Source organism: Marmota marmota, unplaced genomic scaffold, assembly GCF_001458135.2.
Source record: "Marmota marmota marmota unplaced genomic scaffold, marMar, whole genome shotgun sequence".
Taxonomy (NCBI): domain Eukaryota; kingdom Metazoa; phylum Chordata; class Mammalia; order Rodentia; family Sciuridae; genus Marmota; species Marmota marmota.
In genome coordinates this window covers 1,514,210-1,535,752 of record NW_026000241.1, presented here as the reverse complement: position 1 = coordinate 1,535,752, position 21,543 = coordinate 1,514,210, and the positions used below count along the sequence as shown (strand labels likewise).

Sequence of the window (21,543 nt, the reverse complement as noted above, 5' to 3'; positions counted from 1 at the left end):
AAGCAGACATCACCAAGCTTGGAGAGAAGTCACATTTATTGTTTCAAGGTCACACAGGTCAAGTCATTCACTGTCCCCACCAGGGGAGGAAGAGGGGGGCAGGATGGGATGGAGGGGCACACCACCAGGGTGGGGGACCAATGAGGGCCAGTTCCTTTACCCCGTCTTTGGAGGCCACTTGGGCTGGGAGTTGGCTCTGCCCCACCTGGGCCCCTGGAGCAGGTTCCTGCCCCACGGGAGGGGGAGGAACCCGAGGGGGCAGGCCTTGGTCCACAGAGTGAAGGGCAGGTGGGCGGCACTGCTGGGGGCTGGTTTCTTGCCTTGAGGTTCTAGAGTGGGAGAAAGAACAAATTAGAATGAGGGAGGGGCTGGGGTGCAGCTGGGGGAAGCAGCTGCCCTGGGTTCCACCCAGCATCTCAGAACAGAAAGAAAGAAGATGGAGACAGGAGAGCGCGATGTCCCCACACTCAGGCGGGCAGAGACCCCATCTCCCTGCCCACCTCTGCCCAGCTAGAGCTCGTCGTGGTCTCCCTCGGCAGGTGGCTCTGGGGGTGGCTCCGGGCAGGCTGCAGGTGTCGTCAGCTCCATGAGGTACTCACAGCGACTGGGCTCTGTGGTGCTGGTCACCACGGTCTCCTTCCCGCACAGGAGGCGCACCTGGGAAAAAGGCAGGTGGGAGGCTGGGGCGGGCGCGGCCAGGCGTGGGTTCCCACCCACAGCCCCCTGCGTCGGGCACTCACGGTGGTGGAGCGGTTGGGGCCCTGCCAGCAGCCCGTGCCCTGTTCGTACTTCATGGCGCTGAATCTGTCGTGGTCTGGACCTGCCCATGAGCCCCAGGTGCTGTGGGAGAGCAAGGTGCTGAGGGTCTGCAGCTGGGGAGGAGGGAGGGAGGAGGCCCTGGCCTGGGACACTCACCCAAGGTTGGTGGGGGAGCCACCGAGTTTGGGTTTCTGCGAGACGAGTTTGAAGGGGCAGAGCCGGTAGATGTACCTGTGGAGGGACAGGGCTGACGGGTCAGGGGTCATGGGAACCCCTGCACACAAGGGGCTCACAGCCTCAAATTACACTGACCCTGGCCTCTGTCCCCATCGATGAGGAGGGCAGCCCATCCCTGCCACCGGCTCACTCGCCCCTGCACTCAGCCACCGCCCCCTGCGCTGGCCGATCGGCCCAGGACTCACTCGTTGGTGGTCAGCTCGTAGCACTGGCTGTAAAGGTAGGCAAACTCCCCGTGGGGGCCAAAGTCAAAGGAAATCTCCTGCTCCAGGTTCCTGGAAGGGGAGGCATGTGAAGGGCAGCCAAGGACACAGGGACCAACACGGGAGCTGCCACTCGGGGACCCCCCAACAGAAGCCAGGCCCGCCAGTGCCCAGCTGCCTCATGGCTCCAGGATCTGCCTCCTCTAGGGAGCCAGGTGGTGTGGCTTTGCGTCCCCTGGACATAGGCCTGGCTACCTGATGGACTCCTCCATGTCCTTCAAGGACCGCTCAGCTTCCTCGAACTTGTTGCGGGCCTCCTGGGCAGCTGGGGAGGGAGCAGAGGTCAGAGTGGTGACCTCCACCCAGGAAGACGGAAAATGGGGTGCCACAGATGAGACCGCATCCCCCTGCTGCCTGGTCTAACTTGGTCAAGGGTGGAACAGACTGGACCCAGGTGGCCTAGGGAAGGCCTCTCCTGCTGCTAAGACGCCTGGCTCCTGAGGGACCTGGCGGGATCTGGCGCACCCGCTGCTGGCGGCTGCAGGCGGCTGCAGGGGTGACACAAACAAGCTGCAGCCCTGGGGAGACAGGCAGAGCTCTGGGGCTGGCGGGATGGGCGGCCTTCGCAGGCCTCAGTGTGCGGGACTTACTGGGAGGTATCCCATCCTAGGGCAGGTGACAGGCACAGCCTGGGCCTCAGCCCTTGCTGGGAAAGGCAGATAGTGGGGCTCAGCTCCGGCTCCACTCCCAAGGGGCAGGGCCAGGCTGCTGGAGGTGACCACAGGGCCCAGGCTGGGGGCCCAGTGCCCTCCCCCCAGGTCGGGGCCTCACCGTCGATGAAGGCCTGCGTCTGCTCATCATAGGGTGGCATCTTGTCCTCCTCTGTGGGGCTGGCCGGCTGCGGGGTCTCGAGTGGGGGTGGGGCCTCCTGGGGAAGGGCAGCGTCAGCAGCAGCCTGGCCCCACCCCCTCTGCCCCCTGCGCCCCCACACACACCTTGGGCTGCTCCCCCTGCACCTCCTCTTCCTCCTCCTCCTCCTCTTCCTCCTCCGTCTCCTCCTCCTCTTCCTCCTCCTCCTCCTCTGTGGGCAGCAAGTGCACTGATGGCTGCGGCTCCTCCTTGGGCTGCGACACATCAGGGGATGAAGTTTCTGGCAGCTCCGTGGGCAGCACCTGCCAGGGAGGCAGAAGGTGGGTGCTGAGGACAGGGGCACCTGCTCACACCATCACGGCCAGTGGCCCCACCCTTCTAGAGGAAGGGCGGGACAGATGACAGGAGGGGGCCTCTAGAAGACACATGGACTGTCCAGCTGGCCAGGGTGGCTGGGGGCCAGGACTGGAGACCATGCCTTTGTGAGGCAGTGGGAGCAGGGCAGGGGCAGGACGGCCTCCCTTCCCCCTCCCATACTGACCTCAGACCGATACTTGTCTCTGATGGCGGCCCAGACACGGTCATAGAACGAGCTGGCATCCGTGTGTGCATCCCCACCAAGGAGGGCCTGTTTGGCAAGTGGGGTCAGGACTGGGCTTCCACTGCCCGTTCCCAAGCACCCGGCACTGGGGCTTCGGACAGTGGTGCCAGGCACCAGCTTGTGGGGCCCTGAGGCCTGGGGACCAGATCCAGCAAGCAAGGTGCTGTGGCCGGAAGGGGGCAGCACAGGCCTGTTGAGGAGCAAGGCAGGGCTGGGCCTGGGGACCCCGGAGAAGGACAGAGGAGCCAGAAGGAGCAGAAAGACCCAGAGACAGCTCAAGCACCACGTGCCAGGCCTCTGAGGCCAAAGCCAAGGGGTGACAGGGAAGGACCCAGGAGTGGGCAGGAACAGAGAGAGGGACAAGGAGCAGCGGCCAGGCTGGAGAGTAGAAGGGAAGACAGAGCCAAAGGCTCGGGTGGGCAGGGCAAGCCGAGTATCCAGCCAGCAGGATGCCCGGGGTGGGGACAGAAGTGGGAAACCGGCTCTCCCCTGCCCTGGCTCTTTCTTGGACCCCACCAGATGGGGAGAGGTGACCCTGGGCAGCCACCACCTTGGCCTGCCCAGGCAGCAGCTATGGTTGGGTGCCCCAAGAGCCCTGGCCGGGGTCAACAGGGAGCTTTCCACCAGAGCTGCCCGTTGGCCTGCCCACTCCTTTGTTCTGATGTCACCAGGTCTGTGGGCAGGTTGAGTACCTGGGCCTCGCCTTCAGATAGCACCCCATCTCCATCCGTGTCCAGCTCTGGATGGGTCTGCAGCTCAGCCACCGAGACCCTGTGGGGACAAAGACAGGGAGGGGTGAGGCTCCCTGGGGCTTATCCAGCTGCCCGGTGGGTCTGCCCGCTCCTGCCTGCCAGTGCTGTTCCCAGAGCTTCGCTAAGGACCTCCAGTGGGGCGGGGCAGGAAGCTGAGAGAGGCAAGGGCTGGAGTGGGGCCCCAGGCCAGAAGGAGCAAGCCCAGCGCCCCTTCCCCCGCCCGCGGCTCAAAGCAGAGATGAAGGCTGGAGACATGGGGACACTCACAGGATCCTTTTTCTGACCCTTACCAGCTTCTCCCTTCTTCTGCCCTCACAACTCAATGTTTTATCAAAACTGCCCACTGCCCAGCACCTCCACCCAGCCAGGCCCGGTACCTACGCTTGCCTGGACGCCACCCCCGCACTCCTATGACCAGCAGCCCCCCAGCAGCCCTTGCCTCTCCCTCCCGGGCTCTGAGCTCCCCTTGGTTCCCCAAAGCCCAGCCTTCACCATCTGCTGGGTTACTCAGCAAGTTCAAAGGCACAGAACTCACACAGGTCTGGCTTTCGCCACTTGTACTGGGACAAACTGGCCCTGGGAAAGCCATCCCTCCCCACAGGATGTTGTCTGGCCCAGACCCCCAGAGGTGAAGCCAGCGCAGGCTCTGGCCGGCTTCCCAAGGCAGATGGGCGGGGGGGACCCCAGCTGGGCAGGCGGCAGGGCCACACTCACACCCCGTCCATATCGTCATCCAGCTCCTGGAAGGTGTTGGCTGCCAGCTCCTGCTCCCGCTGGGCCCTGGACGCGGCCTGCTGCTCTGTGGAGGGGCCGGCTCTCGTCACCCTGTGCCCCGCCCACTCACTCCCACTGTCCCAAACTGGCCCTTGTCTGCCACTGAGCACCCCGTGTGTGTCCAGCGTGCTAAGGACACAGCTGTAGACAAGAGAAAGAAAGGTCCGTGTCCTCTGGAGGGAAAGGACAGGTAAGAAATGAAGTGGACAGGTGAAGCCTGGGCATATGGGGTGGGGGACATGATGGGGAGAAGAGAAGTGGGCAGCGGCAGGGATGGACGCCAGGGCCTGGGCTGGCGCAGGCTTCCTGCGCACAAGGGCCTCTGGGATCCTACATGCTAGGGGGCGGACAACCCCACAGTGCCTTCAAGTGACATCCAGAATCCACCGGCTGCTCCCCACCCAGTCCCATCTGGCCCCAGCTCCTCACCTGCCAGGACCAGTCATCTCCAAGTTTTGGTTTCCTGGCACCTACCCTCACTCCCACCCCTCCCCCGGGAGGGACTCGGGAACCAGGGCCTGTCCCTCTGTGCTCAGCGGTTCCCACTTCACCTGGAGCAAAGGCCCAAGTCCTCCCCAGAGTGACGCGCGGCCAGCCTGCCCCTCAGCACCCTGCCCTTCACCTCACTCCCCGCCTCGAGTACGTGGCTGTCTTGCTGCTCTCAGGAGACAGACCGACACCCCCCACAAAGCCCGTGCCCTGCTCCCTGCCTGGCTCGCTCCCCCGAGGGCAGGCGCTCACGCGGAGCGGACGGTTCAGTGCTGTGTTTCTAGCCTCTGGGGGGAGCCTGGCAGTCACAGGTGCCTGACAGGCTGGCTGGATGAGCTATGGGTTAGGAGAGATCGGAAAGAGCCTGTCAGCAGAGGGAGGGAAGAAAGAGGGCAGCAGAGGCCCAGAGACTCGGAGACCCACAGCAGGGCCTTAGAGAGGGGCTGCCCTGGTTCCTAGGGCCACCCACACCCCAGCTACCAGTATGAGCAGCAAGGACCACGTCTCCAATGCCGACCAGCAAGGCTCGGCCCCTCAGCTAGCACAGAGTGGGTTTCCTCCCCCTCCCCTCCTAGCCCGCTTCCATGGGGTGTCGAGGACTGAGACGGAGACCCTGGACCACGGCTTTGCACCTCCAGTCACAGCAGCACGACCCAACAGCGAGAAGTGCTTCAACAATCGCCAACCAAGGCCACAGGGATGGCAGGGGCAAGAAGATACAGAACACAGAAGTCATTTTTGCCAAAGGGATTTTGTCAGACCTGGCAAATTCAGATGTCTGTTTGATGAGACCTGGGGAGCAAAGGGGACTGGAATCAAAGTCCAAGGTCAGGAGACTAACAGGGCCCCCACAGACTCAGCAAGGCTATCTGTCAGTCATAAGCTAGATCAGAAAACTCCACAAGGGCTGAGCTGTGGCCCAGGGGTAGAGTGCTTGCCCAGCACCTGGGGGCCTAGGGCTCAATACCCAGCACTGAAAAAACAAACACAAGGGCTGGGGCTGGGGCTCAGCCGTAGAGCACTTGTCTAGCATGTGCGCACCCTGGGTTCGATCCTCAGCACCACGTAAAAATAAATAAAGGTATTGGGTCCAACGACAACTAAAACATTAAAACACACACACACACACGGGATGGGGAGACATAATCTAACAGGTGCACATATCTCAGTTCACACACTGACTGAGAGCACAACAACTCCAATCTTGAACTTGGATTCAGGGGTCTCTGAATGGCAGCGTTCCAAGCATCAGACAGAAAGAAAAGCACAAAGTACCTAGGCTGACAACTATTCCTGAAAATGACTTCCACACGATGACCAAAACACAAGGACAACAAGAAATGAGCTGCCACCATCAGAGATCAGCCAACGGACAGCAGGAGTGAGCCTCCTAGCTCAGGCCCTCCTCCCGTCCAAGAGCAGACGAGCCCCTGGCCAGCCTGGACATACCTTCCCACTGCCTCCGGTGCTCTTCTTTGGCCTCCTTCTCTGGCTTCTCAGCCTCCTCCTTCACTGCCCGGAGCAACTCCACCTGGTCTTCCAGAGACTTCTTTCCAGCCTGTAGCTCAATGAGCTTTTTCTGGGAGGCAGAAGGCAAAAAGGCCAGCTCTCCTTCAGGTCTGCCCGCTTCTTAAAGCAACCTCCCTGCCTCTAATCCACTAGAGAAGGCCGTGGCCCCAGGGCTGGGAAGGACACCGCCAGTGTACCTTCAAGGGACATCCAGAATCCACCTGCTTCTCCCCACCCCCATATCTCCTACTCCCTGGTTTCCTGGAAAAAGAGACCTTTCAGACACCTGGGTCTCCCCCTGCCTCTGGAGAGGAGCCCAAACACCCTGATGGAGCCCACAAGGCCCTGCCTGCTCTCCAGCCCTCTCTGTCCTGCCCTCATCTTAAAACTCACAGCTCCAACCCCCTGACAGCACTCAGACCCCCACACATGCTGTTCCTTTACCCTGGAACATTCTCCATGGCTAAGTCCAAATTATCCTAGGGCTTTTGGTTTAGATAGAGACCTCCTTCTCTAGGGGGGAGAGCATGGCAAGACCCACCTCTATGCTGCAAAGCTCCCAAACTTCCCTTCACTGTCTGTCTCTCCCCTGGGCGGTCCAGGTCTGGCCCTCGCCTCCTGCCAGTGCCTGACACGCCTTGTAGTCCTACATCTTAAGAAGCAACAAGGGCTGAGGAGTTGTAGAGCGCTTGCCTGGAATGTGTGAGGTCCTGTGCTCTGTCCCCAGCACCACACACACATCCATGAAAAAGATGGAGACACTGGGGGACACGCCAGGAAACCATCGATATCCCCACGTAGAGGCAGGCAGAATCCTTACCTCCCTGCCCAACTCTGCCCCAGCTAGAGCTCATCATGGTCACCATCAATAGTGGTTCAGGGGTTGGCAGGTGCTGCTGACCCATATCACCTTGTTTGGCCCAGCCCCAAAACTGGGAAGTCCCCGATCATCAACTCATTCTATAGACAGTGGCACCACAGACCAAGGATGCAGAAAGGAGGCCTCCTGTCCCTAAGAGACAGCAGAGACCCTTGACGCTCACTTCAGTCCAGTGTCTGGCCTTGGCTGACCCCTGAGCTGACTGCCTCATTTTGCCAAAGACTAAATGCTCAGTGCTGTTCACCTGAGCAGAGCAAGGGGCAGACAGGTGGCAACTTGCCCCAGGACCCTGTTTAGGGGCAGGTACAAACCCCACGAGCACTGCCAGCCCACCCCTCTAGGCCTCAAGGCCCAGAATGTCCCAAGTCAGCCTCCAAGGGTGCCTCACCTGCTTCTCCTCCCGGGCCTTCTTCCAATCCTCAATAAGGATCTTCTTCAGGCGGAACCCTTCACGGGTGACCTCTGCCATCTGCTGCAGGGACTCTCTCTCCTTGCGGCCCTTCTCTCTGGGGTAGAGGGGACACATAGGCACCACCAGGGAGCACACAGGGCATACCCCATTGCCCTCTTCCAGAAGAGCTGAATGCACCTGCCAACCCCACACGCTCACACATCATGCTAAGGATGAGCCAGCAAATGCTCCTCCACCCCCAGGCTCCCAACTTTGGTGCCCCTCATCCCTTGTCCTTGAGAGGAAGGACAGTGCACAATCTTGGGGTCAAGGGGAGGTACTAGAGAGTATTGAAGACTGAGGGCTTGGAGGTGGTTCCTAAGAGACAAAGGAAAGAAAGGACAGAAATCACAGACTCCTAGACTGAAAGGGAACTGACAGAAATTGAACTTTGCTCAAGCCACTCTCTACTTAGAAGACCTGAAGTCAGGAGAACTTATATATAAGTGGTGGGAGTCTTAGCTTCCTTGCAAAACTAACCCAGCACAATAAAAAATAAATAAATAAAAATAAAAACAAAAAATACCTGACACAGCCCTCCCACCCACCTACCAAAGACAGGAGTTGAGAGTGGCTGTTCTGGTAGATGCCACAGTCCTCCCTACTCCCCACTGCCTCATACTTGACCCAGTTCTGTTGCTCACATCACCCACGTTTAAATTTCAGGCCCCACGCTAGCATGTGGCAATTAAAAACGGAGCAGGAGTTCCAGTGGAGCTATCAAGTTCCAGCTCTGCTACCTGCTAACAGGTGGCCCTGGAGAAATCCTTTCCCTTCCTACACTTGAGTCTCCTCATCTGTTGGATAAGGAAACAATCGCACCTGCTTTGAGGTTACAGGGAGAGCCAGGGATGGAGGGTTCAGAAAACACCTGCCTGGCACAGAGTGAGCAAAAGAGGAGGGAGCCAGCACAAGCAAGGGGTGTGGCCCAGCAAGGTGGTGAGGGGTGACAATGGGGAGGGTACTGTTATCACATACTTGCAGGTGTTTTCACATATGATGCCACTGTTGTACTCATCTGTCCCGTCACAGCAGTCTGAAGTAGAGGTGGGGGCCAAGATCAAGAGCTGGCCGTGCCTCCACCCACCGGCCACCACTGCCTCCTTCCCCATGCCAGGGCCTCCATACTCACCACATATTGCATCGTTGACCCGGTTCGAGGGGATGTACAGGGCCTTGTAGCCAGTGTTGGTGCAGTGGAAGCTGCCATTCGGACAGGCAGCTGTGCCTGTGGTGAAGGCAGAGAGGGCCTGCTGAGTTCACCCAGCCAGGTGCCTAACTGTCATCTGCGCCCACAGCCCTGGACCCCCGGGACACAGAAAGCACCAGAAAGGAGGGAACAACCAAGGGAAGGTCAGAGCTGCACACTCGAGGCCTAAAACAACACTCTCCAGTGCTCCCTGCTGCCTCTCTCCTCTGAGGCCCTTCAAAACCCGGCCCTGCCGGCTCCTCTTCTGTCTTCGCCCCATCCCCAGCCAGACTGTCCCTGAGTCCCATCTCTGAGGGGTTGTAGAATGTAGGCTCTCCATCTGCAGCTCCTTCAGGATTCTCCTGAACACTCACTTCCCCTGAGAAGCCTTTCCTGATCTCCAGAATGTCCTGGAAGGGCAGGGTTCTCTGGGCTTCCACAGCACCATCTACTGCCCTGGTCGAAACAGCAAGACCTGATTTCTGTTTTCTTTTTTCTTGGGGGCGGGATGTAGTGCTGGGATGGAACCCAGGACAGACCTCTAGTATGGTAAACACACTCTACCAATGAACAATGCCCCCAGCCCAACATTGGCCAGGTTTCCGTGCCTGCTTCCTGGAAGCCATGGGAAGGCAGGACTGGGTTTCTCTCCATCATCTTATGGGGCCTTGGCGCTCAGCAGTGCTCACTAAATGAGGTGAAAGGGAGGTGAAAGGGAGGTGGGGGGATGTAGGGAGCTCACCAGGCTCGTCTGAGCCATCCTTGCAGTCGCAGTAATCATCGTTGACCTGATCAAAAGGAATGGTGGCTGAGCCATCCAGGCAGGTGAAAGGCTTGGACTCCTCATAGAAGTGATGGTCTAGAGAGGAAAGAAGGAGAGAAACCTTCTCAACAGAATACCACCTCTGCCACGCCCACCCCCTGGTTGAGCCTGCGTCACAGGTAAAGTGAGGTAAAATGTTGCAAAGGCCCACCCCAGGAGCCACGGGTAGGCTCCTCCCACGCCCGACCCCCACCTCCAGCAAACTCACTGGTAAGGGCCACGCCCCGGGGCCTCTTGACCTCCACTGCCCGGCAGAGGGGCAGCAGAAGCAGCAGCAGCAACATCCCGCAGGGGCTGTAAGGCCGGAAGCGGGTTCTGAGGGAGGAAGGAGGCTGCGGGGAGATGTACCGCGTCCCCACGCTGCGGCAAGAATGGGACAACTGGTCAGCAGGAGAGGGCTACTTCCAGCCCATTGGATTCCTCCACCGCCTCTGGGCAATACGAGCTCCGATTTGGGAGCAGGGAGCAGACGACTCCCCAGTCCTGGCCAGTCGAAGAGAGTCTCACTTTGCTCAAATCAGGGGCGGGCAACTGAAAACCTCCGCTCCCTGTGCCGAGGCCAAGTGGGCAATCCGATTCCCGCCAATAGGCCCAAAGGGCTAACAGTTTCCCCCACCCACTGCGCAAACACCCCTTAGTTGCCCCTTGTATGAAATTAGACTGCCTTCCCACCCACTAGTCCATCACCTACACGAGGCCGAGGCAAAGGTCAGTAACACCCGCACCCCCCTTGCCCAGCGGCCAGGGATCCTGCTGTAAAAAGAAAGCGGAAAAGTCTAGGAAGCATCACTTCCGGTCCCACCATGCTCCTGGGAGAACGACAGCTCAGGGAAGCCATGTTGGGTGTGGCTAACAAGCGGGTGCCGGAACTGAGACGGCCATCTTGGGCAGGACGGTTAAGTCTTAAGAGACGATAGATCAGAAGAATCGCGCTTAATGGCGGCGCAGAGTGCCTCCATCTTGGGAGTGGCGGCTCCTGCAACCGGAATAGAAAGTTCCTGAAAAATGCCGGTGAACCCCCAGCGGGAGAAGAAAAAGGAAAAAAAAAAAAAATGTGATGAACACGTGATTGCATCGCGGCTAGGCCTCGTCCCCTTCAGAGACTGTCCTTCTGCGCGTCATCAGCCAATGAGAGTCGTAGGGTGGAACGCAGGCGATCTCCATGGGAACTTCGGAGGGAGGAGGGGGGAGGAGGTTACCTAGCAACCGCGAGATGCTGAGAGGGCCAGCCAAGCCGTCGGTAAGTGCATTCCAGGCGCCCGAGGAACCAGAGCTGACGGATCCCGAACCGGAGCAGCGGACTCCTATTGCCCCTCTAGCTCTTAGCAGTCCTTGGCCCCAACCCAGTCATGACGTCTCCTCTGTGCAGGGCGGCCTCTCTCAACGCCCTGACTGCTCAGGACCAGGTCTCTACACCTTCTTCCAAAGCCAAGGGCAGTAAGGCTCAGGCCAAGTATGGCTATCCCCGAGGCAAGCACGCTACGCGAGCACAGGCCTGGCCCGCACGCAGTTCCAAGGCAGAATCCCTCCGCGGGGCGGTGAAGACTTCTGTGCACGCACAGGTGGTTGAGTTGCAAAGGAAGATTCAACTATTAGGTAAGATGGCTCCAGAGGACCCAGAAGGATCGAGGGTCAACAGTGACCACCCAGTTTGACTAGGCATGGTGTGACAAAGGAGTTTCACTAGTATGAATCTAGGTGGACAGTTTCTGGAGGCAAAAACTCACGCTTCTGTCGGGCTTGGTGGAGCAAGTTTCCAATCCCAGCGACTTGGGAGGCTAAGGCAGGAGGATCCCAAGTCTGAGGCCAGCCTCAGAAACTTAACGAGGCCCTGTCTCAAAATAAAAAGTAGAAAGGGCTGGAGCTGGAGCTTAGTGGTAAAGCGCCCTTGGATTCAATTTCCAGTACCCAAAACAAAAACAAAACGAAAAGAAACACTCATACTCATTCATGGTTTTTCTCATCTCTCTTTTCAAACTTACGAGCTCAGAACTGACTGGGGTAGGGGTTGGGTAGGTAGCTCAGTGGTAATAGTGCTTGCCTAGCATGTGTGATCCCTGAGTTCAATCCTCAGCACTGCCAGAAACAATGAGAGAGTGAACTGACTGGATTGTATTTCATATTTACTGTAATTTCGGTTCTTCCATATCACACATGCAGTAGTTAAAAACAAAAAAAAAAAACAGATTCTAGAGCCAGAATTTTTGAGATCAAATACTGACTCTGCGTAATAGTTGTTTGACCTCGGGCCATTTAACATTAACCCTACTTGCTGTTTTTCCATCTGTAAAATGGAAATAGTAACAGTGCAAGGTGGCTACTTGGTATAAAGTGATTAGAAAGGTGCCTGGTATATGATAAAGTATTATAAAGTGAGAACTAATAGTTCTCATGGATAGGGCAATCTTGTCCTTCCCAGTGGCCATTTGATAATGTCTGTAAACATTTTTGGTTGTTACACTGCTGGAGACCAGCTGCTCCTGACATCTATTGTGTCGAAGCCAGGATACAGTTTAACATCCTACAAGGCACACAGCAGCTTCCCACAGCAAATTATTCAGCCAAAACATCAGTTGAGCAGATATTTGGGAAATCCTAGTGTGTAAATCATTATTGGTTTTTACTAAGAAATAATATTTCTGGGGGGCGGTGGCCCACACCTATAACCCAGGTACTTGGGAGGCTGAGGCAGGAAGATGAAAAGTTTGAAGCCAACCTGGGAAATTTAGCAAGACCCTGTCTCAAAATTTATTTAAAAGTGCTGGGATGTAGCTCAGTAGTAGAGCACTCCTGGGTTCAGTCCCCAGTTCTGGAAAAAAAAAAAAAAAAAAGAGAGGAGAAGGAGATAATCTTGAATAGCTGTTGAAGGTGTGGATGCAGGAGCAAGATTGCTTGTGATGTTGAGCAATTTAAACCAATCTGAGCCTTAGTTTTCTCATCTGTGAAATGGGTATGATGTGTACTTACTGGCATGTGATATTGAGTACCTGGAAAGACCTGAGTCCAGCATCCAACACATAAATAAGACCTGAAAACAAACTACTTTAACATGTATTTTGAGGGGATGGTAAGACATTTCAAGGTATGTGCACAATGTGTACCCATCAAGGTAATTGGCATATTCACAGACATTTGTCATTTCTTTGGAGAACACCCAAAATCCTCTGTACCATTTTGATATGTACAATTGACTTGCTGTCAGCCATAGTTATCCTACAGTACTAGAGAATGTTGGAAGTTATTTCCCTGTGCCGGTTAACCATCTTCTCTCCATCTTCAAGTATCATTATAATATTAAGTTGAAGACTGATTGCAAGAAGATCTTCCCTCTGGGAAGTCCCATCCGCCTACCTAATGACACTGAGCTTGTGTCTGCCCACCTCACCTGCCCCCAGAGAGTGACCGGAAAGCCTTTTATGAGAGCTCCCAGTGGAACATCAAGAAGAACCAGGACACCATCAGCCAGCTCCGAGAGGAGACCAAGATTCTCCAGCTGCAACTGACGGACTTGCTTCAGGTGAGGGTGAAGAGGTGGGTGGCTGGGTGCTGGGGGTAGGCAGGTGGCCTGAGTGAGGGGTGACGGGCTCCTCTCCTTGCAGGGAGATGAGAAAGTGGTCCAGGCAGTAATTCAAGAATGGAAATCAGAGAAGCCATACCTGAAGAACAGGACAGGCCAGGTTTGCCTCACCCACTGACCAGCTCCCTTGTCTCCATCCTGGGTACCCTTCTCACTGGACTTCCTGCTGCCACTTTCCACCTCTCCAGACCTTTCCCTATACCGGCTGCCAATCATTTACTCCTCGAAGAAATCTTTATTAAGCACTGGCTCTGTGTTTGACATGGTGTTAGGTGTCGGGGACCATGCAGTGACAAAACAGATCAAGTCTCCCTTCCAAGAAGCTCATATTCTAGTAGAGAAGCTGACCAACAAGACCCAAAATGAAACAAAACCTCCTCCAAAATTTGGGCATGGTGGTACAGCCTATAGTCCCAGCCATGTGGGAGGCTGGGCGGAAGGATCTCTTGAGCCCAGGAGTTTGAGGCCAATCTGAGCAATCTAGAGACCTCATCTCTTAGGGGGGGGGGAAAACTGAACAACAGAGGTAAGAACAAAGGAATTTCCAGTAACGATAAGAGAAATAAATAAAGTAGTGTCATTTACTAGAGAAGGGCAAAAACTGGTACTTCAGATTGGGAGTGAAGTCAGCAAAGACCTCTTTCCAAACGAGGTGATATTTGAGCTGGGAATGGAACATTAGAAAAAAATCTGGGAAAAAAACTCCTGGCAGAGGGAACAGCAAGTGCAAAGTCCCTGAGGTAAGAAGAAGCATTGAGTGTGGAGACCAGGTGAAGACCAGGATAGCTGGGGAAGAGTGAGCCAAGGCAGGGAGACCCATCCTGGCCTCAACCATGACACGGGGTGTCATGGTTCCTTGAAGTGGAAAATAGACTTCAACAAGACAGGAGGGGAGGCAAGAGGAGAAGTCATCCAGGTGAAAGATGCTTTGGCCTGCACTACTACCAAAAGGGTAGAGGTTGAAGGAAATAGATGCCTCCGGGGAAACCTGACAGAGATAAGAGAGAATTTGCTAACAAATGAGATATATGTGGAAGAAAAAAACTTTGATGGCATCAATGTTTGGGGATTTTTTTTTTTTTGTCTGTTTTTGGTGCTGGGTACTGAACCCAGTTAAGCAGACATTTTATGACTGACTTACCCCCCCAGCAAGATTTGGGGTTTGAGTATGAATGGAGCTACCATAAGCCCAGATGGGAAAAATGGCAGAAGGACGCGTTGGTGAGACAATCAGGTGCTTTTGGAAGGGATGATTTTGAGAGTATGCATGTGGGCATAAGGGGAGGCTTAGTTTAGGTGTCTTCAGTGTAGAGATGGCCTCTAAGCCCCTGAGACTGTGTAAGATCACCAGTGGGGAGGGTATGAACCAGGAGGAGAGTCTGCGACTACCTCTCTCCGAAAACAAAAGACACAGAGACCAGAGACTGAATGGCCAGGGAGGTGGGTGGAAATTTGGAGATTGAATCCATCAAAGAAAATCTGCAGAGACGCTGATAAGAAGGGAGATGAAGGGGCTGTGGTTCAGTGGTAGAGCGCTTGCCTAGCATGTGTGAGGCACTGGGTTCGAGCCTCAGCACCACATAAAAATTAACAAAATAAAGGCATTCTGCCCATCTACAACTACAAAAAAAATTAAATAAATAAATGAAAATTTTAAAAAAGGGAGATCAAGGCCACTCTGTGGGAGAAGGGAAGAACTAAAAGACTCAGACCCCTGCTCTTGCACTTGTCCTCCTGCAGCAGGCCCTGGAGCACCTGGACCACCAGCTGAGCGAGAAGGTGAAGCAGGTAAATGCCCTGCGACACCAGGTGGTGTTGAGGCAGAAGCGACTGGAGGAGCTCCAGCTGCAGCACAGCCTTCGCCAGCTAGAGATGACCGAGGCACAAAACTGCAACACGGAGGAGGCCAAGGTAGGGCCTCCTCGCATAAGGAGGCGCAAGGCCAGGCCTGGGGAGCTGGGGCCCGGGGAGGAATGGAGGAGGGAGGGGACTCAGCCATCCCTGCTGCCCACTAGACCTTGAGGAACCTGGAGAACCGCCTGGAGAAGGCCCGGATGAAGGCAGAAGAGGCAGAACATATTACCAATGTGTACCTGCAGCTCAAGGCCTATCTCCAGGTAGGCACTAGGCCTGCTTGGCGGGAGGAGGGCAGGTCTGCCCCGAACCACAGTCACAGACCTGTCCCACTCCCATGCCCAGGAGGAGAGCCTCAACTTGGACAACCGTCTGGACTCCATGGAGGCTGAGGTGGTGAGAACCAAACAGGAGGTGGAGGAACTGCACGTGGTGAATCAGGAGGCCCTCAACGCACAGGACATTGCCAAGGTGCCAGCCCACCTGTCGAGGTCTCCTCCCCCAGAATCTGAACCCAGCCTCGCCTGAGCCGCTCTTATCTGTCCACCACACCCTGCCGACCTGTCCCGGCAGTGTTTACCGGGGCCTGTGCGCTCTGCCTCCAGCCGACATGGGTACCAGCTGCCCCTCTGCTCGCCCTCCAGAACCAGCTGCAGTATCTGGAGGAGACCGTGATTCGAGAACGCAAGAGCCGTGAGCGCTTCATAAGTGATTGCAAGAAGCGTGCTGAGGAGAAGAAACTGCAGAACGAGCGCATGGAGCGCAAGGTGGGCGCACCCAGGGATGCAGGGCTTCGTGATCAGCCCACACCCAACACGACCTGGCCTTGTCCCTTCCCAGTCATGTCCCCATTAGCCCTCACCCTGGACCCTTTCCTACTCTAGACATTTCTTCTAACCCCCCCACCCTCCCTGACTCCACCTCCACTTGATGCGAGGGTTCCTCCCACATCCACCACATCCACATTCTGCCCTCCTCTCTCCTTCCCTCCCACCTAAGTGCCCCATTTTGGCGCTGCCAGAACCTCCCCTTACTCTCTGGTCTCCACTTATCCTTCCCCCTTCTGACCCGGCCTCTCTGACCTAAATCTGACCCTGCTGATAGTCCGCCCCTCTCTCGACTCCTCCCCTTTGTGCTGGCTCTGAAGCCACCTCCTGCCGAGTCCTCCTGATCCCCGCCCAAGTGTTCTTACCTGGCTCCAGGTCTTTGCACGGCCCCCACTCCCCAGTTTGAACCCAGTCCCCTCCCAGCCCTGGCCCCAAACCTCAGTCCACCAACTGACCCTGGCTTTGATTCACTCCAAGAGCAGACTCAGCGGGAGCACATACTGCTGCAGTCGGACGACACCCTCCAGGACCACCTGCGCGCCAAGGACGAGGAGCTGCGACGGCGCTGGAACATGTACCAAATGGAGACAATTTTCGGCAAGGTCAAGGACGCCACCGGCGTAGCAGAAACGCACGTGAGTGCTGCAGTAGCCCCCTCCCTCCCCAGACGGACCCCAGCCGCGTCCCGGGGAGGGAGACCGCCACACTCCGCCTCCCCTTTCGCCGGCCTAGGTTTCTGCGCACACACTTGCTCTCTTCATGAGAGACACCCCTTTCCCCTCAGCTACCGGCCCACCGGAGAAACTGCTGCCCTTTACACAAGACCCACAGGACTGCCTGCACCGCTTCCTCTCCTCCTGTCTTACCCCTGCGCTGACTTCTTTGGCCTGCCCCCTGGGGGAGGACTCCTCTTGTCCTGTCTCTCACATTTTACAGTTGTCCTCTTTGAAAAATTTCTTCTTATTCTTCCTTTTTTTGATACCAGGAATTGAACCCAGGGACACTTAATCACTGAGCCACATCCCCAACCCTTTTTAAATATATTTTGTTTAGAGACAGGATCTTGCTAAGTTGCTGAAGCTGGATTTTTCTTTTAATACTTTTTTTTTTAGTTGCAGACGGACACAATATCTTTATTTTTATTTGTTTATTTTTATCGAATCCAGGGCCTCACACATGCGAGGCAGGGGCTTTACCACTGAGTTACAACCCCAGCTCCCTGAGGCTGGCTTTGAACTCTCAATCCTTCTGCCTCAGCCTCTCAAACCACTGGGATTTCAGGCGTGTGCCACCGTGCCTGGCTTGAAAAAATTTCAAGGCTCCTGTGTCCCCTTAAAGTGCCTGGTTTCCACTGAGGAACACTAGTCTGTACCTTTTGGGTTCTCTGTGACCTTGCCGCTGCTCCCAAGGAGTTGATCCCCAGGAGGCCCTGAACTCCCAAATATAGGATCATCTGGGGCACCAAGGCAAAGCCCTTTTCAGAAGTGGGTCCAGTGAGCAGATGGCTCCCCAGACGCCGGTATTACTAGTGAGAATGGATGAGATTCCCTGCCAGAAGTTGCTGGCACGTTAATTTTGGAAAGCAGCTATGCTCACCGCTGCTCTGTCCCCCACTCTATATCGATTTTGGCCAGCTCAAATGTAGACAGGGGCGCAAGAAAGATGATTTGTCCGGGATTTTGTACACTCTTGAGGCAACCCAGAGTCCGACCCACACTGCCCCCATACATCAGTTTGCAGAAGCCACCAGCTTAGACCACTTATCCTGTGTGGTGGGGAGGAAGGAGAGGAGACGGAGCAGGCCTGTGCCTCCCTAGGCTCTGACTGGGGCTGGGTGGTCCGCAGTCCGTGGTGCGGCGGTTTGTGGCCCAGGGCGACACCTTCGCTCAGTTGGAGGCTCTTAAGAGTGAGAACCAACAGAAGCTGATGAGGCTAAAGGAAGAGAAGCAGCGGTTACAGAGGGAGCTCGAAGACCTCAAGTACTCTGGGGAGGCCATGATGGTGAGGTGAGGCCAGGGTGCTCAAGGGAGGCCGGAGGGAGGGCAGGGTCGGCAGTGCTCGGGTGGTGACTTCTCCTCCCCTCCCTGCAGCCAGCAGAAGATGCAAACTGAGATGCAGGAGAACCTCAAGATCGAAGGGCAGCGACATGCTGACGCACAGGATCAGCTGGAGCGCACCTTGAGGGCGATGCAGACGACTAAGGAAAACCTTGAGCACCTGGCGAGCAAGCTGAATCACGTCAAAGTGGTAGGCCCCGCCCTCGAACGGTTCAGAGCCTCTTAGGACTTTAGAGGTTCAGTCAAGCTTGGGGGTACCGCCGCCTAGGCCCAGGGAACCCAGGATGTCAAAAGCTCCGCCTACAGGAAAGCCCCTCCCCACTCATCGGAGTCCCCGCCCCATATCCCTGGTAAAGCCCTCTCTACCCCCAAGAAGCCTAGGATTTTAGATACCTTGACCTGCCTCAAGCTCCGCTCCCCATGGGAAAGGCCTACTCTTCCTCCACCCCAAACCTCAGAGACCCTCCTCCAATCCTGGAGCGGCCTGAGACAGGAGAAGCCCCACCCTATCGTTGCACAAGTCCATTTTTTCAGAAGGTCGCTACTGCCTTCCTCGCGTTTCTTCTACCCTTCACCAAGAGGCCTCCCCGCACCCTTTTTATGCCTCTGGCGTTCAGAGACCCGCCCTCAAGGCGTGGCCTTTGATTTCAGAGTCCGGGCGCCTTGGGTAAGCACCAGCCCAGGGGGTGGCTCCTCCCCTCTGCAGCCCAGTCTCTGAGGGAAAACCCCAGCTTGGTGGCCCAGCCTCTTGCAACTGACCTGGCTCTCGCTGGCCGCAGGAGAACGGCCGCTTTGCGGGAAAGGAATTAGATCCCAACGCTGGGGACTATCTGCAGAACCTGCTGGGCCTCGTGGAGGAAAAGTTGCTGAAACTGCAGGCACAGCTCGAGAGCCACGATGTGCCGGAGATGCTGCGTCACATCGCCGACCGCGAGGTGCCCCTGAAGCCACGGGGCAGGACCCAGGAGACCCTGGGGCTGAGGGGGCGGGGCAGCCTTTAGGAGGCCAAGTTGGAGAAGCTCAGGAGCTGGAAAGGGGTCTTAGGGACAACGGTTTTGGTGTGTGGAGTGAGCCTTTTACAAAAGGGAGAGGAGCCAAAAGAGCTGCAGTGGGTCTCGCGAAGCCAGGGGATTCAGGGTGGGCACCCAGAGACTTAGGGGCAGGGTCCCAAGACCCGCGGTGGGCCTGAGTGACAAGTGGGTGCAGCTGGGCATCGGAGTGTCTGGTGAGAATGAGGGACGCAGCCGGGCTGGAGGAAAACTAAATAGGAGTGGGTAGTGGTCTCGAATCGGCATGGAGGAGGGGAGAGGAACTTCCCTGGGGCCCCAGCCTCGCCCTCACCTCCTCCTCTACCCCCTCCACTTAGTTCTATGCCACCTTAGAAGGAAAGCTGCCCCAGTACAACACTCGCATCCCCCTGCACCTTGCCAGTTCCAAGGACAAGTTCTTCGGTCAGTGCTGGCGGGAAAAGGGGGTGGGGTTTGGAGCGGCCAGAGGTGGTCTGAGCATGGGCTCAGGTCCAAGGTGGAGGTGGGTAGGGTGGTGATGACTGGGGAGGAAAGTCTGATTTGAGCTTGGGGAGCCGCATCGCCCCATCGCCCCGTGCCCTCGCAGACGAAGAGGAGAGTGAGGAGGAGGACAGCATAGTGGTGAGCCGCGCTTCACTCAAGATCCGCTCCCAGAAATTAATCGAAACCCGCAGCAAGAAGCGCAGCCGCTCGCGGAGGTCCTAGATTCGCATCTTGCCCATCTGGAGCCTCCATTCCCCTTCAGAGCCCCCGACTCCTCTGGGTCCAGTCACGGGTCCATGGGGCCCCTTCAAGGGCTGGATGAGGCCCGGACGGGGAGCTTAGCAGGCCAGTGGCAGCCCGGAGGAGAGGGGGCCGGACTAGATGTTCCCACAGTAAATCTCCCGAGGCGGGTCAGCGCTGGCCTCAGAATCGCGCAATAAAGGTCACTGACCAGCCTCCTGGGTATTCACCTCTTCTTGACCCCCTGCACGACTGAAAAGACATCGTCCCATAAAGGGGCCGCAGACAGCCCCTTCCTTCCAACCTGGGGCGTGATGACTCCTATCAGCTGATGCATAAAGTCACGAGGGATACCCCCACACCTGGGGCGGAGCAGCCCTACCACTTGAGGACAGAGGACTCGGCCTGGGGACACATACCTGCCCTCCCTTAGCTATACACAACTTCAGCTCTCCACACCTGAGGATAGAGAAAAAAGCCCTCCCTCGGGGACAGACGTGCCCTCTCCTGAGGCAGATTGATAGACGCCCACTGGTAGAACAGGGGTCTCCGAGGTGGGCCTGGGCATTGCGGTCGCGCGGGGGGCCACCAGAGTCCCGGGTCAGCCCGCCCAAGCGAGACCGGCCGCCCCGCCCCGCCCGCCCCGCCTGCCCCAGAGCTCAGCCACTGCCCGCCGGCCCTTCCGCCTCACTCAGCGGCGCCGCAGAGCAGGACGGGTGTGGGCCATGGAGCGGTCCGCGGGCAAGGAGCTCGCCCTGGTAAGGGGGTTGGGGGTCTCGGAACCTCACAACCCGGTGACCCGCCCCCGGTCCAAAAACTTAAGGTTCCCACCCCTAGGACTCAAATCGGATCTGCCTCGGGTCCCCACTTCGGGACTCAGGGCTCTTAACCCAGTGAAGTGGCTGGTTCATGGGAGGGGGTCTTTGGGTGCATCTGAGGGAGAGATCAGAAGCATCCATGAGACTGAACCCTAGGACTCCACAAATGCCACCCCACCCCTTCAGAACCTGGGAGGAGTACCCAGGGCGGGAGGGCACTACCTGGGACCTGCCCGGCCGAGTCTTGTAGACCCCCGCGGGAAGCGGGAACCTCCCAGGAAGACCCGGCTTGAGTTCCAACGGCTAGCTTGAGCCGTGGCCCCAGGACTGTCCTGAGCCCACCTCCCGTCCAGCCGCCGTTGCAGGACTGGGGTGAGGAGACCGAGGACGGCGCGGTGTACAGTGTCTCCCTGCGCAGGCAGCGCAGTCAGCGCCGGAGCCCGGGGGAGGGTCCTGGGGGCAGCCAGGTGAGGAAGGGGCTGGGGGGGTCGGGGGCAAGAGGCGACCAGGTGAGGGCGGGTTGAGCGGAGAGACCTGGGAGTGACCGGGTGAGGGAGAAGCTGGAGAGCAAAGCTTGGGCCGCCAGGAGCAGTGGGGCTCGAAGGAAAGGCGGAACTTAAAAGTGACCAGGTGAGGGTAGAAGGGTACCGGGGGCGGCTTGGTGAGTGGGGGGTAGATCCAGGAAATAGTGAGGCCGGGCGATGGCGCGTTCCTGAGCGGGACCTGGGGTAACCAGGTAAGGGCAGAACTGGACAGACGGCTCTAGGGAAGTCGGGTTTAGTGGGTCAGAGCAGGAAAGAGCGGTGAAGTTTGGAAGCAGCCAGGTGAGGGTAGGTGGGGCCTCAGCACAGCCGGTGGAGCGTGACTGGAGGGCCACAGAAGCCCAGGGTTGGCAAAGTGAGGGACCGAGGTCAGAGCTCAGGAGGACAAAGATGCCTGGAACCGGTTGCTGGAGAGTCCTTTGTGGACAAAGCAAAATAATAAATCAGAAATATTCAGATTCAGAGGAATAGACAAGATCAGATGGAATGGCTAGTGATGGCCGTGAATGAAAGGGGCGTGGGGGGCTCTCCTGGTCTCTCACTGCCGTCCCTCCCTGCCCGCAGACCCCCACTCCCGCTG

General features: G+C 57.1%; 3 protein-coding genes across 16 annotated transcripts in view; 2 read left to right on the top strand and 1 right to left on the bottom strand.

Moving 5' to 3' along the window:
• Positions 1-18: 18 nt before the first annotated feature.
• Positions 19-10,355, bottom strand: Prkcsh (protein kinase C substrate 80K-H). 6 transcript variants are annotated; one of them, XM_048795220.1, is made up of 19 exons: positions 10,229-10,355; positions 9,746-9,897; positions 9,457-9,573; positions 8,658-8,753; positions 8,504-8,561; positions 7,463-7,580; positions 6,135-6,264; positions 5,447-5,477; positions 4,137-4,337; positions 3,363-3,441; positions 2,611-2,697; positions 2,195-2,371; positions 2,031-2,127; positions 1,455-1,524; positions 1,182-1,271; positions 916-990; positions 741-840; positions 501-657; positions 19-329 (listed from the first exon to the last, which is right to left on the bottom strand). In XM_048795220.1, the coding sequence occupies exons 2-18, from the start codon at positions 9,819-9,821 to the stop codon at positions 511-513; spliced, it is 1,749 nt and encodes a 582-aa protein (XP_048651177.1). In that variant the 5' UTR covers positions 9,822-9,897; positions 10,229-10,355; the 3' UTR covers positions 19-329; positions 501-510. The 6 variants fall into 6 exon arrangements, with proteins under 6 accessions (XP_048651177.1, XP_048651179.1, XP_048651178.1 ...); XM_048795222.1 differs by having other exon boundaries at positions 2,216-2,371; XM_048795221.1 differs by having other exon boundaries at positions 10,225-10,319.
• Positions 10,356-10,402: 47 nt separating this feature from the next.
• Positions 10,403-19,818, top strand: Odad3 (outer dynein arm docking complex subunit 3). 3 transcript variants are annotated; one of them, XM_015489056.2, is made up of 13 exons: positions 10,404-11,133; positions 12,933-13,054; positions 13,137-13,214; positions 14,855-15,025; positions 15,130-15,231; positions 15,314-15,439; positions 15,613-15,735; positions 16,278-16,430; positions 17,641-17,801; positions 17,886-18,042; positions 18,632-18,787; positions 19,219-19,303; positions 19,467-19,818. In XM_015489056.2, the coding sequence occupies exons 1-13, from the start codon at positions 10,887-10,889 to the stop codon at positions 19,583-19,585; spliced, it is 1,800 nt and encodes a 599-aa protein (XP_015344542.1). In that variant the 5' UTR covers positions 10,404-10,886; the 3' UTR covers positions 19,586-19,818. The 3 variants fall into 3 exon arrangements, with proteins under 3 accessions (XP_015344543.1, XP_048651176.1, XP_015344542.1); XM_015489057.2 differs by lacking the exon at positions 13,137-13,214 and having other exon boundaries at positions 10,403-11,133; XM_048795219.1 differs by lacking the exon at positions 18,632-18,787 and having other exon boundaries at positions 10,403-11,133.
• Positions 19,819-20,256: 438 nt separating this feature from the next.
• Positions 20,257-21,543, top strand: part of Rgl3 (ral guanine nucleotide dissociation stimulator like 3) — a 14,086-nt gene continuing 12,799 nt past the window's right edge. For all 7 annotated transcript variants that reach the window (XR_007344358.1, XR_007344357.1, XM_048795217.1 and 4 more), the window contains exons 1-2: positions 20,257-20,361; positions 20,775-20,888. Coding sequence is in view for 5 of the 7 variants with exons in the window: in XM_048795217.1 (XP_048651174.1) it covers positions 20,329-20,361; positions 20,775-20,888 (147 nt within the window). In the remaining 2 variants the exon portion in view is untranslated. The remainder of the gene's footprint in view (positions 20,362-20,774; positions 20,889-21,543) is intronic.

Bases quoted from the DNA above. Each gene is read 5' to 3' on its own strand.
- Prkcsh (XM_048795220.1), bottom strand. From the start codon at position 9,821: ATGTTGCTGCTGCTGCTTCTGCTGCCCCTCTGCCGGGCAGTGGAGGTC. The intron at 8,754-9,456 runs GTGAGCTCCCTA...CCTTCACCACAG, and splicing joins GGATGGCTCAGACGAGCCTG to GCACAGCTGCCTGTCCGAAT. The intron at 991-1,181 runs GTGAGTCCTGGG...GTCCCTCCACAG, and splicing joins TACGAGCTGACCACCAACGA to GTACATCTACCGGCTCTGCC.
- Odad3 (XM_015489056.2), top strand. From the start codon at position 10,887: ATGACGTCTCCTCTGTGCAGGGCGGCCTCTCTCAACGCCCTGACTGCT. The intron at 15,440-15,612 runs GTGCCAGCCCAC...CTCGCCCTCCAG, and splicing joins ACGCACAGGACATTGCCAAG to AACCAGCTGCAGTATCTGGA. The intron at 19,304-19,466 runs GTCAGTGCTGGC...GTGCCCTCGCAG, and splicing joins TTCCAAGGACAAGTTCTTCG to ACGAAGAGGAGAGTGAGGAG.